Raw genomic sequence first — 13,953 nt, forward strand, 5'->3', positions numbered from 1 at the left:
TGTTTGAGAACCAAGGTACCACAGTATGTCCCATGTTCTGCAAAGTGGGCTGGATGTGAGTGCATCCAAAGACACAGGGATGAATTTTGTCTACCCAGGCTAAGACTCCCAGTCTGCTATCCTGCGTAAGCGGAGAACGTCTGCCCTTCCGTTCTGCCCTGAAGAGGAACAGCTGTCAAACCTGGACTTCCACAGCATGTCCTTCCTCGTTATAGATTATACCCCCAAATTCTCATGTCCTCACACAGTCCTACCACATAGGCTTGAAAGTACCCTCCCCGTTTTTAACATCTCCGACAAACGTTTGAGATTTTTTTAGACCAGGCACCCCCAAACTTGGCCTTCCAGCTGTTTTGGGACTACAATTTCCATCATCCCTGACCACTGGTCCTGTGAGCTAGGAATGATGGGAGTTGTAGTCCCCAAACAGCTGGAGGGCAGAGTTTGGGGGTGCCTGGATTAGGTTTTCCTCTCATTTTGATGTTTCTATGGTGAACCCCTTTTGTCTGTCCTTGCTATATCTTTCACTGAGTTGGAAGGAGAGGTTTAATAAGCGCATTGGCCAGATACACCACTCCTAACACATCATATGTGTTAAAATAATTGATTTTTATCCACCCTGGTGCCCTGTTACCTGAGGGATCTTGGCCATCAGCTGACAAAGTGGCGGCACTTTTACTCCTAGCTAGGGAGGCCTGGGTGGGGGTAAGCAGGCGGCTGAGCACGTTGCTCTCCAGAGGACTGACCTGGGAACGGCGAGCTGGAGGGCGGGAAGAAACCAAAGAGGATTGCAACAGAAAATCCAAAAACAAAGCAAGCAGCCTAATGAAGCAAAGTATGGGAGACTACCGCAAGTCAAAGTGCATTTAGAAAGAAAGAACATCATGGAGAGACAGTGAGAGCCTACACCAGGGGTCAGCAAACTTTTTCAGAAGGGGGCCGGTCCACTGTCCCTCAGAGCTTGTGGGAGGCCGGATTAGATTTTTTTTTGGTGGGGGGGAATGAACAAATTCTTATGCCCCACAAATTACCCAGAGACGAATTTTAAATTAAAGGACACATTCTACTCATGGAAAAACACGCTGATTCCCGGACCGCCCACGGACCGGATTAAGAAGGCGAATGGGCTGGATCCGGCCCCCGGGCCTTAGTTTGCCTACCCATGGCCTACACTCACATATGATTTAAAACACGTTATTCTTAAGGGAAGCTCAATAATTTTAAAATTTTAAAGCCCAATTTATATCAAAGCAAGAAACAGATAGAAATACATGTTTTTAAAATCTGTTTTTCAGCCATCCTGCACTGCTAGTGCACAAATGGGAAACCCCACTGATGTTAAGTATGCCTGCACATTTCTTTTTCGTCTTAATGTAGTTAATGTAGGCAAAGATCCTGGTGGATTGGCACGCTTTACATTAACAGTGGATTACTGTTATATTTGAATATTAAACACAGTGGTACCTCAGGTTACAGACACTTCAGGTTACAGACTCCGCTAACCTCGGGTTAAGAATTTTGCTTCAGGATAAGAACAGAAATTGCGCAGCGGCAGGCCTCATTAGCTAAAGTGGTGCTTCAGGTTAAGAACAGTTTCAGGTTAAGAACAGACCTCCGGAACAAATTAAGTTCTTAACCCGAGAGGTACCACTGTATTCTTAGCAATAAGACCAGAGTTTATTTAAAAAACGGCTTTCATTAGCAACCAATTTCCCACTTCTCCTGTTTTTCGGGCTGGGCGGAAATCTGTTTTTTGCACCTTTCTGCTCTGCTTGCAAACCTTTGGATTCTGGCTGCTCAGAATTCAGAGGAACTTTGTTATTCAGTCTGTTTAATGAAGAACTTCTTTTAGTTGAGCCTGCAAGGATAAAATCGTGCCACGATTAGCTTTGCATATAGTAGCATGTATATCAATCAAGCCAATTACAAAGATTGACAGAAGATGATTACGCTCTTCAATCTGAATTGCAATGTGTATAAAACTCCACGTAGATGGAAAGAGGAAGCACATTCTCGATTAATTCAGAAAGCAATTATTGCTAGGTGGAAATTTCTCAACCACTTTTTTTTAAAAAAATTGGGGGTCTTCTTATACACGCAATGTTACCATCCATGATTTCTTCATTTTGGTCTCAAAAAGGAGGGGTCTCAAAAAGGAGGGGTCGTCTTATACACAGAAAAATACGATACTTCGCATGTAGAGAACACCCCAGGGTCAACCCCTGGGGGTCTCCAGGTAGGGCTGGAAAGACCGCTATCTGAAATCGCAAGGAACTACCGCTAGTTAGTATGAACAGTATTGACTTAGACGGGCCAATGGTCTGATTGCGGGGAAGGCAACTTCCTAGGTCCCAATCCCACAAAATAACAGTAACAGGGGGGCTCAGTGCAATTACCGCACGTAGAGAATGAACCATCTGCCCAGACTTAGGGCAAGTTCATCATCATCATCAGTTTTTATTTATACCCCGCCCATCTGGCTGGGTTTCCCCAGCACAGACTCAGGCCCAGTTCATTAATAATAATAATAATTTATTATTTCTATCCCAACTGTCTGGCTGGGTTTCCCCAGCCACTGGCGGCTTCCAACAAAAGAGTAAAAATACATTAAAACACCAATAATTAAAAATTTCCCTAAACAGTTCAGAAGTCAATGACTTCTCATTTGAGGCTGACAGGCACACACCCCTTCCTCTCTGTCATGGCCACGAGACCAGAAGATTTCACTTCAAATTTTAAGGAAACCAGTCTGCTGTTAAATCCAACTCAGGAAACTGGGGTTTGTTTATATTACATTATGGTTTGACTCCCTGGTCCTGAATGGGGCAACTGTGCCCCTGAAGGACCAGCTGCGCAGCCTGGGGGTGATCTTGGACCCAAGGAGGCACAGGTCCATTCTGTGTCCAGTGCAGCTCCATCTGGGACGCAGGATGAGACGCTACCTGCCCAGAGTGGCGCATGCTCTGGTTATCTCCCGCTTGGACTACTGCCATGCACTCTACATGGGTCTGCCTTGGAAGGTGACCCAAATACTGCAAGTAATTCAGAATGCAGCAGCCAGACTGGGAACTGGGACCGCTGAGACCATATAACACCAGTCTTGAGAGACCTGCACTGGCTCCCCGTACGTTTCCGAGCCCAATTCAAAGTGTATTAAGAGGATGCTGGCGAGGCAGACTGAACCTTTCTGTAAACAAGGATTTCATTCTTCCCAAAAGGAAACTTTCCTCTGTGGGTCAATCTGAAGAGGATGCCAGTGAGGTTGAACTTTTCTGTAAATTAAAGTCTTACTGAGACCATAAAACACCAGTCCTGAGAGACCTGCATTGGCTCCCAGTACATTTCCAAGCACAATTCAAAGTGTTGGTGCTGACCTTGAAAGCCATCAATGGCCTTGGCCCGGTAGACGTGAAGGAGTGTCTCCACCCTGGATGCCGGGGTCCCTCTCCTGCGAGAAGCGAGGTTACAGGCAACCAGGCAGGGGCCTTCTCAGTGGTGGTGCCCACCCTGTGGAACACCCTCCCAGCAGATGTCAAGGTGTTAAGCAACTATCTTACTTTCAAAAGACTTCTGAAGGCAGCCCTGTTTAGGGAAGTTTTTCATGTTTCATGCTGTATTGTGTTTTTAATATTCAACTGGGAGCCGCCCAGAGTGGCTGGGGAAACCCAGTCAGATGGCCAGGGTATAAATTATTATTATACTATTGTTGTTGTTATACTGTTGTTGTTGTTGTTGTTGTTGTTAATAGATGGGTCATTGGTCTGATCCATCAAGTCTGTTCTTCTATTCTTATGACTGAGAATCAGCTATACGGTGGTGCCTCGCAAGACGAAATTAATTCGTTCCGCAAGTCTCTTCGTCTTGCGAGTTTTTCGTCTTGCGATGCACGGTTTTCCATAGGAATGCATTGAAAATCAATTAATGCGTTCCTATGGAAACCGCCTTCCCCCGACCTCTTCTGGCGGGCGGCATTTTAAAATCGCCCAGGACAGCGGAGGACTTCTCCGCTGTCCCGGGGCGATTTAAAAGCCCCTGGGAAGGCAGGCAGGGGGGACAAAGACTTTTGCCCCCCGCCTGCCTTCAGAAGAGGTCCAGGACAGGCTTCGCGGACCTCTCCGCAAGCAGCGGGAGCGCTCCTTGCGGAGAGTTGCCAGCGCGCCCAGGCTTCGCGGCCCTGCCGCCCGGCTTCGGGACATCGTTCCGAAGCCGGGCGGCGGGGGGAGGCTTTCTCGCCCCGCCGCCCGGCATCGGGACGATGCCCCGAAGCCGGGCGGCGGGGGGAGGCTTTCCCGCCCCGCCGCCCGGCATCGGGACATCGTTCCGATGCTGGGCGGCGGGGGGAGGCTTTCTCGCCCCGCCGCCCGGCATCGGGACGATGCCCCGAAGCCGGGCGGCGGGGGGAGGCGTTCCTGCCCCGATGCCGGGCGGCGGGGGGAGGCTTCAAAAGCCGTCCGGGGGCTTTTAAATCGCCCCGGACAGTCCCGGTTAAATCGCCCCTGGACCCCGGTTAGGCAGGCAGGGGGGGCAAAGACTTTTGCCCCCCGCCCGCCTTGGGAAGAGGTCCTGGACCTCTTCCGAAGGCAGGCGGGGGGCAAAAGTCTTTGCTCCCCCCTGCCTGCCTTTCCGGGAGAGCGAACCATTATCACAAATCAAGATAACTAGATCTGACTCTGTAATTCTTCTCTGCAGGTGGAGGTTAACATGACCATATGTGGTCATGAAGTATGAACTTGTGCAGCCCATGCACAACCTTGCCTGCTGTCTGTGAAATCTAGAAAGTCTCAGGACAGGAGATGTACATAAATCACTTTTAATAGTAAACGGTTGAGGGTATCTGACTCTATGTGAGAAAAGCCTCACACAATACAGCAGAGAATAATTGGGCGTACGGACAGAAGTACGTTGCAAACCGTATGCATGATATGGCTGCTCTCTTTGCCGTGCTACTTTAGACTTTGTGCAATGGCCGGCTGGGGATGCTAGCAGCAGGATCAGAGATTGCAAGGATAAATGTGCAGACAGTGATTTAAAGAAGTCGAATTGTAGCGGAGGGAAGCTGCGGGTGGGTGGGTGGAGTACTATACAACATGTACCGTATTTTTTGCTCCATAGGACGCACTTTTTTCTTCCTAAAATGTAAGGGGAAATGTCTGTGCGTCTTATGGAGCGAATGCGTGGTCCCTGGAGCTGAATTACCCAGGGTCAAAAAGCAGATCATGCTCCTTTTTTTGAAAGAGGGAAGGGGGTGTTGAAAGGAAGCAGCTGATTGGCAAGTGATCGGGAAGCGAGATAAGGGACGCTAGCGATAAAGGAGGCTGACTGTGAGGGGGAGTTACAGATAGGTAGCCGTGTTGGTCTGCCATAGTCAAAACAAAAAACAAAATTCCTTCCAGTAGCACCTTAAAGACCAACTAAGTTAGTTCTTGGTATGAGCTTTCATGTGCATGCACACTTGTATGTACACGGTATCTGAAGAAGTGTGCATGCACACGAAAGCTCCTACCAAGAACTAGCTTAGTTGGTCTTTAAGGTGCTACTGGAAGGAAATTTTTTTGTTGTTGTTGTTGTGAGGGGGAGGTAAAGACAGCAAACTTGCAAGGAGAGGAGACAGGAAGACTAAAGCAATGAGGAGAGAAATTAGAAGAAAAGGAGGAGCAAAAAACTGCTCCAGCTGAGGAAAAGACACTAAGGCAAACAAGAGAGAAGGGGGTGTTGAAAGGAAGCAGCTGATTGGTAAGCGATAAGGGAAAGAGATAAGGGACACAATAAAGGAGGCTGCCTGGGAGGGGGGATCCTCAGGATTTTTACATTGGATAGCCTCAAATTCACCATCAGATCACATAACATGTCCATGGCTATAGCCTGCACCAAAAAAATCACGCACCCACTTTTTTGTGGGGCTGCAATGGTGCAAAAACCTGATTACAAAGCACGGATCCACATGGATCCTCAGGACTTTTGCATTGGGTCACCCCAAATTCACCGTCAGATCACCTAACATGTCCATGGCTACAGCCTACACCAAAAAAATCATGCACCCACTGTTTTGTGGGGCCGCAATGGTGCAAAAACGTGGTTACAAAGCATAGATCCACATGAATCCTCAGGATTTTTGTATTGGGCTACCCCAAATTCACCATCAGATCACATAGCATATCCATGGCTACAGCCTGAACCAAAAAAATCACACACCCACTGTTGCCTGGGGCCGCAATGGCAGAGAAACATGGTTACAAAGAACGGATCCACAAGGATTCTCAGGATTTTTGCATTGGGCAATCCCAAACTCACTGTCAAATCAAATGTCTGTGGCCACAGCATTCACCACAAAAATCATACGTCCACTGTTTCGTTCAGAATATTTTTTTTCTTGTTTTCCTCCTCTAAAAACTAGGTGCGACTTATGGAGTGAAAAATATTTTGTTTTCAATGTTTTTAACTGGGTTTTTTCTTCTCTCAATTTCATTTCATTTTTTTCTGTTGTTCTATTTTTGCTGTATTATTTAAATTATTTTTTTAAAAAAAGGAAAAGGGAAAAAAAGGAAGGGGGGGGGAAACCGCCACCAATTTTCAGACACCTGACTACTGTCCTTTTCCGTGTAGAAGACACCCCAAGATGACCACTCTTTTTTGAGCCCAAAATGAAGAAATAATGAATGGCAACATTCTGTTAGAGTTCAGAACTTAACTGGTTAAGTTGTTCTGAGGAGTGCGTCACATTCTGACGTCAGTTTTCGAAGCTGGGAGGAGCTAATACTTTTCTCCGTGTCTTTGAGGGAGAAAGACGCGTCTTTGCTATGGCTGAAAGAAGCCCAGGATTGTTTTGCTGAAATGTCGCAATAAATAATTGTTTAATGGACACAAACGCTTGCTGTGTTTATCTGAAGCTAGGCGACAGTTTTTACCGCTGTGTTTACTCTGCAAGGTGTGACTGGACGGAGCAGAATTGCCGCAGCTTGTGAGGAAGCGTGCCGGACCGTTGTAAATGGCTAATTGGCGATCGTAAAGCAATTAGCAGGTCACGTTCCAATCAATAACACTGACAGGTTATGGGTGACGTCATAAATCGCTTGTAAAGCTGTCGCTGGAGCTGCCGGAATGCTTTGAAGTCTGCGTTCTGAGGCAGAGAAGCTGGCCGGAGACGGAGGCTGCGTTCTGTGTTGTTTGCCTGCTTCAAAGAAGCTGTGAGCTGAGCTGAGAGCAGCTGGAAAATCGTTTCTCCACGGACGGGTGAGCCGGAAAAGCTGAACGTGAGTAAGCTTGGGGCCCCTTGGGAGAACGGAAGAGAATGGCAGCCAGCCAGGTCCTTGAGGACATACCGCTGGAAAAGCTAACTTTAACAAGTTGGCCAACCTGGAGCAAGAGAGTAAGGGGTTGGTTCCTGGTCACAGGGCTTTGGGAAGTAAGCCAGAGGGAGCCAGTAACCCCTGCGCTGGACGTTGCAGGCTTTGAGGCTGCGGTGCTTGAAGATAGCCAGCAGAGAATGCAAAGAGAGCTTGATATGCTGAAGGCATGCGTACATGCATCGCTGAAACCCCATCTGGAGGGCGTAAAGTCAGCAAGGGCTGCCTGGGAGGTGCTGAGAAGTTTGTGTGAAACTTCAGCAGGAGGCCAGAGCCCTGGAGAAGCTGGTGAAGCAGCTCTGTTTCCCGATGAATCAGCCTCAAGGAGCGCTGTTGAGCAGGTCGGGGGGGCGAAGAATTCCAAAGGCAAGTTTAAAGAATTTTCCACTGTGAGTTCTGGAGTGGACGGCCGTTTCAGAGGGGGCGGGGCTGGCATGAGGCGCTTTTCCGGAAGAAGGAGGGCCAGGCCAGCAGAAAGGAGCCCCGGGCAGTGTTTTTCCACTGGAGCTGAACATCTGCGTCGCTGTTGCCCCCACCGGAGCAGAGAATCGAAGCAGGATGTTGCCAAGGTCACTTCCCATGGGAACCAGCCGGGTTTCCATGGCAACCAGCCTGGCAAGGCAGGCAGGCGTGGATCTGAACGTGGCAAACAAGATGAGGCTTATCAACTGACTGCCAGTATGGCTTTGTTTGAGAACAGCTGTGTGAGAAACTCTGAGCTTTGCTTTGTGATTGACTCAGCAGCTAACCGCAACATGGTTCCAGAGACCCCTGCAGTTAAGATGTGGAATTGCAAGGCAGTTCCAGCTGGACAAACTGTTTTATTTGCAAATGGACAAAAAAGGAATGTATCTAACTTTGCTACAATATTCCTTTCTGTTTTGCAGGAGGAGGTTGAAGTGTGCACCATCCCAGAGATGCCTCGCTGTCTTTTGTCTGTGCCTTATTTGTTAAAAAAGGGGTTTACGGTTTGTTTCCAGAACGACATCTGCACAATCTCCAAGGAAGGGAGGCAGCTTGTCGAAGTCAGAAAGGGGCAGAATGATCTTTTCATTCTTAAAACGTCTCTTTGGGGTGAGGGGAAGGTTGAGAAAGCACAAGCCCTGCGTGCTACAATTCCCGCTCATGTTACATGTGCTTGTGTATGGCACCAGAGGACAATTCATGGTTCTCTAGAAGAACTGCAGGTACTTCCTGAGGTTGCCAAAGGGTGTAAGATTAAAGATTGTGACGCAAGAGGGGGTGTTAGAGTTCAGAACTTAACTGGTTAAGTTGTTCTGAGGAGTGTGTCACATTCTGACGTCAGTTTTCGAAGCTGGGAGGGGCTAATACTTTTCTCCGTGTCTTTGAGGGAGAAAGACGCGTCTTTGCTATGGCTGAAAGAAGCCCAGGATTGTTTTGCTGAAATGTCGCAATAAATAACTGTTTAATGGACACAAACGCTTGCTGTGTTTATCTGAAGCTAGGCGACAGTTTTTACCGCTGTGTTTACTCTGCAAGGTGTGACTGGACGGAGCAGAATTGCCGCAGCTTGTGAGGAAGCGTGCCGGACCGTTGTAAATGGCTAATTGGCGATCGTAAAGCAATTAGCAGGTCACGTTCCAATCAATTAACACTGACACATTCTGTGTACAAGACTACCCCCAATTTTAAACTTCAAAAATTTGGGGGAAAATATAGTCTTATACACGGAAAAACACACTTAAGTCTTGGGTCAAATGGAAGTGCTTGTGATTGACAGCATGCAAATCCTGATGGGTTAGTATGGAAGAGTAGGTGGCAACAAAAAAGGAATGGCAGGATAAATTATTAGATTATGCTGAATTGGCCAGATTAACAGAGACGATTAGGGGACAATCCAGATAAGAATTCCAAAAAGAATGGGGAAAATGCAGAGAATACTTTCCCCAAAAGTGCCCCAAAATATACACCTGGACTTGTTTCGATTAATTTCTACAGGAGACTTTGTGGTTTTTTAAGTCATAATTAGGAAAAATTGTAATAATCCCATACAAAAGAAATAGTATACAAGAAGTAAATAAGGAGGCCATTTACAGGATAAAGGAAGTCTTTTATTTTTATGTTATCTTTGTGTAAGAGGATAGGAGTTTAATTTTGATAATTAAATTGTCAGTGGTGGTGGGTTTGTTTGTATGTATGAGTTGTTGTGGACTATGTTGTAAATAAAGGTAAAGGTAAAGGGACCCCTGACCATTAGGTCCAGTCGTGACTGACTCTGGGGTTGCGGCGCTCATCTCGCTTTATTGGCCGAGGGAGCCGGCATACAGCTTCCAGGTCATGTGGCCAGCATGACTAAGCCACTTCTGGCAAACCAGAGAAATCAGGGGTAATAATTTGGCTTTCTGAATTCCAGAACTGAGGGGGTCTGCAAAGTGTCTACCATGACTCTTCTGTTCTAAAGGACCTTGTCACATCCAGCAACCAATGGGTGGAGATATGCACTGTCCGCTGGGTTAACAAACTAAGTCAAAAAAGGAAATTTAAGGCCAAAATATCACAAAGAGGTGGAAAGGTGGAAAAGCAGACTATGTTGTTGCTGTTTTGCAAACATACACTCACCCTTGCTGGGAGAATTCAGACGTGCTGCTGAGGATGAAAGGCGCTTATTGATGACAGTTTCCGCTTGCTTAAGGTTTGCTGAGGAGGTAGAGCGCTTGCTGCCTGAAAAAAGGAATTATTACTTTAGCACAGGGTAGATTTAAGTTCTCAAACTGAATCTGTTCCAGAAACCAAAGCATTCCAAAACCAAGGTGTGCTTTCCCATAGAAAGGAATGCAAAATATATTACTCCATTGGAGACTTTGAAAAACAACCCCTAAAACAGCCATTTCACATGAATTTTGCTATCTGGTCTGCACTCTTTATAAAGACCTGAGGAATGAGATTCTCACCCCTCTTTTATTGTCCATTCTGGGTCACCCAACCACTGCCAGTCTCCTTCCTCTTGGCAGGTCAAGAGGAGCAGAGGACAGCAAAGGCTGCCAGGTTTTGAGCTGGGGCCATCAGAAGATCCACTATTTGGCTGCTGATTGAGGACCCTAAGGTGTCTTTTATACCATCGACTTTTGATTTCTGTTCTTTGTATATTGCATTCCTGTTTTGTTGCTATGGCTGATGGCTGACACAAATAAAGATTCATTCATTCATTCCAACTCTTGAGACACAGGCACAACTCCTAAAAGGGTGTCTCCCTGGGACATGCAACTCTGGGGTCTCTGATTCAGTTCATAGAAATAGCAAGGTAGCAGACTGGGTGGGTGAACAGGTAGGCAGGTAAGGAGTTCCTATGGTGGAGGCAGCATCTAGGCTATATTACACCAGACACCAGAGAATATTCCAAGGGGCCATGCCTAAGGTTTTCATGCAGTGTATACAATAATCTTATGAGCAAGCAGGTCATATGAATTCTTTCAATCTCAAAGAGGAAGTAGCAAGTCAGTTGCATGCAAGCAATTGCCTGGTTAAGAGGAACGCAGCTCTGCGTGGGTTACGGAAGGCCTCTAAGCAACACCGTTCTAGACAGGAAGTTACCGTTGCTTAAATCAAGCTATTGAAGGAGAATGCGAAGGCTAATGGGGTTAGTTCAAATAATAGCAAGCAGGCAAATAGATACTAGACCCACCTTCATCTGGAATTGGCGACTCTGTGAAATAAAGTTTGTAAACGAAAATCACAACGATGAAACAAGCATGAGAGAATTCACAAGGAAAATATTCAGAAATAAGGGGCAAGGCAGGATTAAGGTTCTTAATCTTAAATAACTGGCACTCTTATTAAACAATCCCATTACAAGACGTAACATTAGTTAAATCCCCAATCTGCCAGTACCTAACAACATAGGAAGCTGTCTTATACTGGGTCAGAGCATTGGGTTCACCTAGTTCAGTACTGCCAACACTGGCTGGCAGAAGATGTTCAGGGATTCAGGCAGGGAACATTCCCAGCTCTACTTGAGATGTGATGTATTGAACCTGGGCTCTTCCAAATAATAATAATAATAATAATAATAATAATAATAATAATACTGCTACAACTAATAATAATAACATTTCTACCCTGCCCATCTGGCTGGGTTTTCCCAGCCACTCCAGGAGGCTTCCAACAAAATATCAAAATGCAATAATTCATCCAATATCAAAAGCTTCCCTAAACAGGCTGCCTTCAGATGTCTTCTAAAAGTCAGATGGTTGTTTATTTCCTTGACATCTGATGGGCAGGCGTTCCACAGGGCTGGTGCCACAACCGAGAAGGCCCTCTGCCTGGTTCCCTGTAACTTCGATTTCTCAGGGAGGGAACTGCCAGAAGGTCCTCGGGAGAGGGACCCCAGTGTCCGGGGTGGAGGTGCTCCTTCATGTCTACTGGGCTGAGGCCTTTTAGGGCTATCAAGGTCAGCACCAACACTTTGAATTGTGCCTGGAAAGGTCCTGGGAGCCAATGTAGGTCTTTCAGGACTGGTGTTATGTGGTCTCGGGCTGTGCAAATGCAAAGCATGTGCTCTGTCACCCCAAGGGCCCGCCACCCTTACAAAGATACTGTTTCAGCCCAGAAGGACATCAAAATGTAGATTAAGGGAGTTTATGCCCCTTTTGATATTAACATTCAATATGAATGCAAAAGACCCAGGTGTTATCAAGCACCGGGAAGCTTCACAGAAACTTGCCTACTCTTCGCGTCATTGTTACACTCCTATGACAAGCAGAATCCGACAGGAACGCCTTGCTCCAAACGGGACAGGTTTTAACAGTGTGCCACCGGACCCGATTAACTATTTTTAAGGTAGAAATGTCTCTAGGAGGAGGCACCCACAAGGGAAATGGAAAGCTTGTCTATTTAAAAAGTTCCCCCTCTGCTCAATCATTTTTAGTCATCTGAAGGCAGCCCTGTTTAGGGAAGCTTTGAATATTGGATGAATCATTGTATTTTAATATTCTGCTGGAAACCGCCCAGAGTGGCTGGGGAAACCCAGCCAGATAGGCGGGGTATAAATAATAAATTGTTGTTGTTGTTGTTGTTGTTGTTGTTGTTGTTGTTGTTGTTGTCAGGAAAGGGAATTAGCCATGATAGCTAAGTGAATGTCCAGGCTCAAAGTTCCTCCGAGTAGCCGTTGTGGGGGTGGTAAACAGCAATGGGTGGCTATTTCCTCCATGCACTAAACTGGGATTCCTGGAAGCAACTGGCAGGCCAATGCCAAAAACAAGATGACTAGATTTATTGTATTTTATTGTATTTTAATAAAGATGGGTGGAGTATAAATAATATATTATTATCATTATCATCATCATCATCATCATTGGTCTGATCCAGCAAGTCTGTTCTTCTATTCTTATGACTGAGAATCAGCCGTATTTAGGATCAAAGAACCATTATCACTAATCAAAATAACTAGATCTGACTCTGTACTCATTCTCTCCTGCAGGCCAACTTCGAAAATCAAATGTCTAACACGTGGGTAGGCAGATTAAAGCCGGGGGCCGGATCCGGCCCAATCGCCTTCTCTTTTTTTTTAAATAATTTTTATTAACAGGCCAATCACATCACATTATCCAAATCACATTATCCAAATCACATACAGCCAAATTTTAAATTTTGTTGGGGGTACCCATACATCAAGCTCCGCACGAGTCCAAAACTCCGAATGAGTCCAAACATCACTTATATTACTGCTTTAATTAGACAGTTCTATCCAGTTCAATCCAGATAGTCCTTTATTACTTTCTTTCTCTTCTTGTTGTTATCGTATATTCCTTTCTTTGCAATCTCTGATAATTTTCACAAGCAGATTGAAAATAGGCATCCCCTGTGTGGGTTTTGTACTCTTCAAAGATCATATCGCTCAGGGACAGCCTCTGTTCAACGCTTCCATTAAAAAAAAAAAATCTTTGGTCTGTCCTTTACTTTTCTCAGGCTTGCCAAATAAATCAAATGAATCAGGAGGCTCTGTCAGGTCAAGCTTGCGTTCCAACATTCCTTCTCTTTCGAACGGTCCTGATTCTCCTCCCCCTGTCCTTCTTTCTCTGGCGAGACACCATTTTTTAACTGCATCATAAAACATTTCCTCTTTCTTACCGTTCACCAATCCTCTCTCCTGTTATAATCCATCCCACACAGTTCTTGAATTCCTGCTTGTGATTAATAAATATGCAACGATCTTATCTCTATCTGGGGTGAAGGGTTATTAATATCACATCATGCAAAGGAAAAAAAGTTTTTTTCTCCACCCCCCCTTCATTCCAAACATACAGTCTCCTAGTGGTGATTCATCAGAAGATTTACTTATCCATCCGTCACTTCCGGTCACAGAGATCCATTAATCAGCAGTCTCATCTCTCGAACATTACTTGATGTATGTGCTTCAGCTTCATTCCATTCGTATGTTTCCAATTATAATTCCGAGCTGAAGCAACCAGCACGCGCTAATTGGAATCGGCGTCAGGAAGATCTGACTTCACCGAGGGCTCGTGCCAAGTGTTCGGCACCCCCATCTCTCGGATCAGGGGGTGCATTGTGAACACCGCTGGCAAGGCAGCACCCTCCCGTCTCCTGGGGGGGTAGGAAGACTGCATACTTCCTATAGCAGCCCCTTAATTAC

General features: G+C 46.0%; 1 protein-coding gene across 1 annotated transcript in view; it reads right to left on the reverse strand.

Moving 5' to 3' along the window:
* MAP7D3 (MAP7 domain containing 3) overlaps window positions 1-13,953 on the reverse strand; it is a 77,714-nt gene that overhangs the window by 46,805 nt on the left and 16,956 nt on the right. Inside the window, exons 5-9 of the mRNA XM_081896215.1 lie at window positions 12,025-12,152; window positions 10,987-11,133; window positions 9,924-10,025; window positions 1,760-1,858; window positions 635-760 (exon numbers count right to left, since the gene is read on the reverse strand). Of these exons, the coding sequence (XP_081752341.1) occupies window positions 635-760; window positions 1,760-1,858; window positions 9,924-10,025; window positions 10,987-11,133; window positions 12,025-12,152 (602 nt within the window). The remainder of the gene's footprint in view (window positions 1-634; window positions 761-1,759; window positions 1,859-9,923; window positions 10,026-10,986; window positions 11,134-12,024; window positions 12,153-13,953) is intronic.

This window comes from Podarcis melisellensis, assembly GCF_964234715.1.
Source record: "Podarcis melisellensis genome assembly, chromosome: Z".
Lineage (NCBI taxonomy): Eukaryota > Metazoa > Chordata > Lepidosauria > Squamata > Lacertidae > Podarcis > Podarcis melisellensis.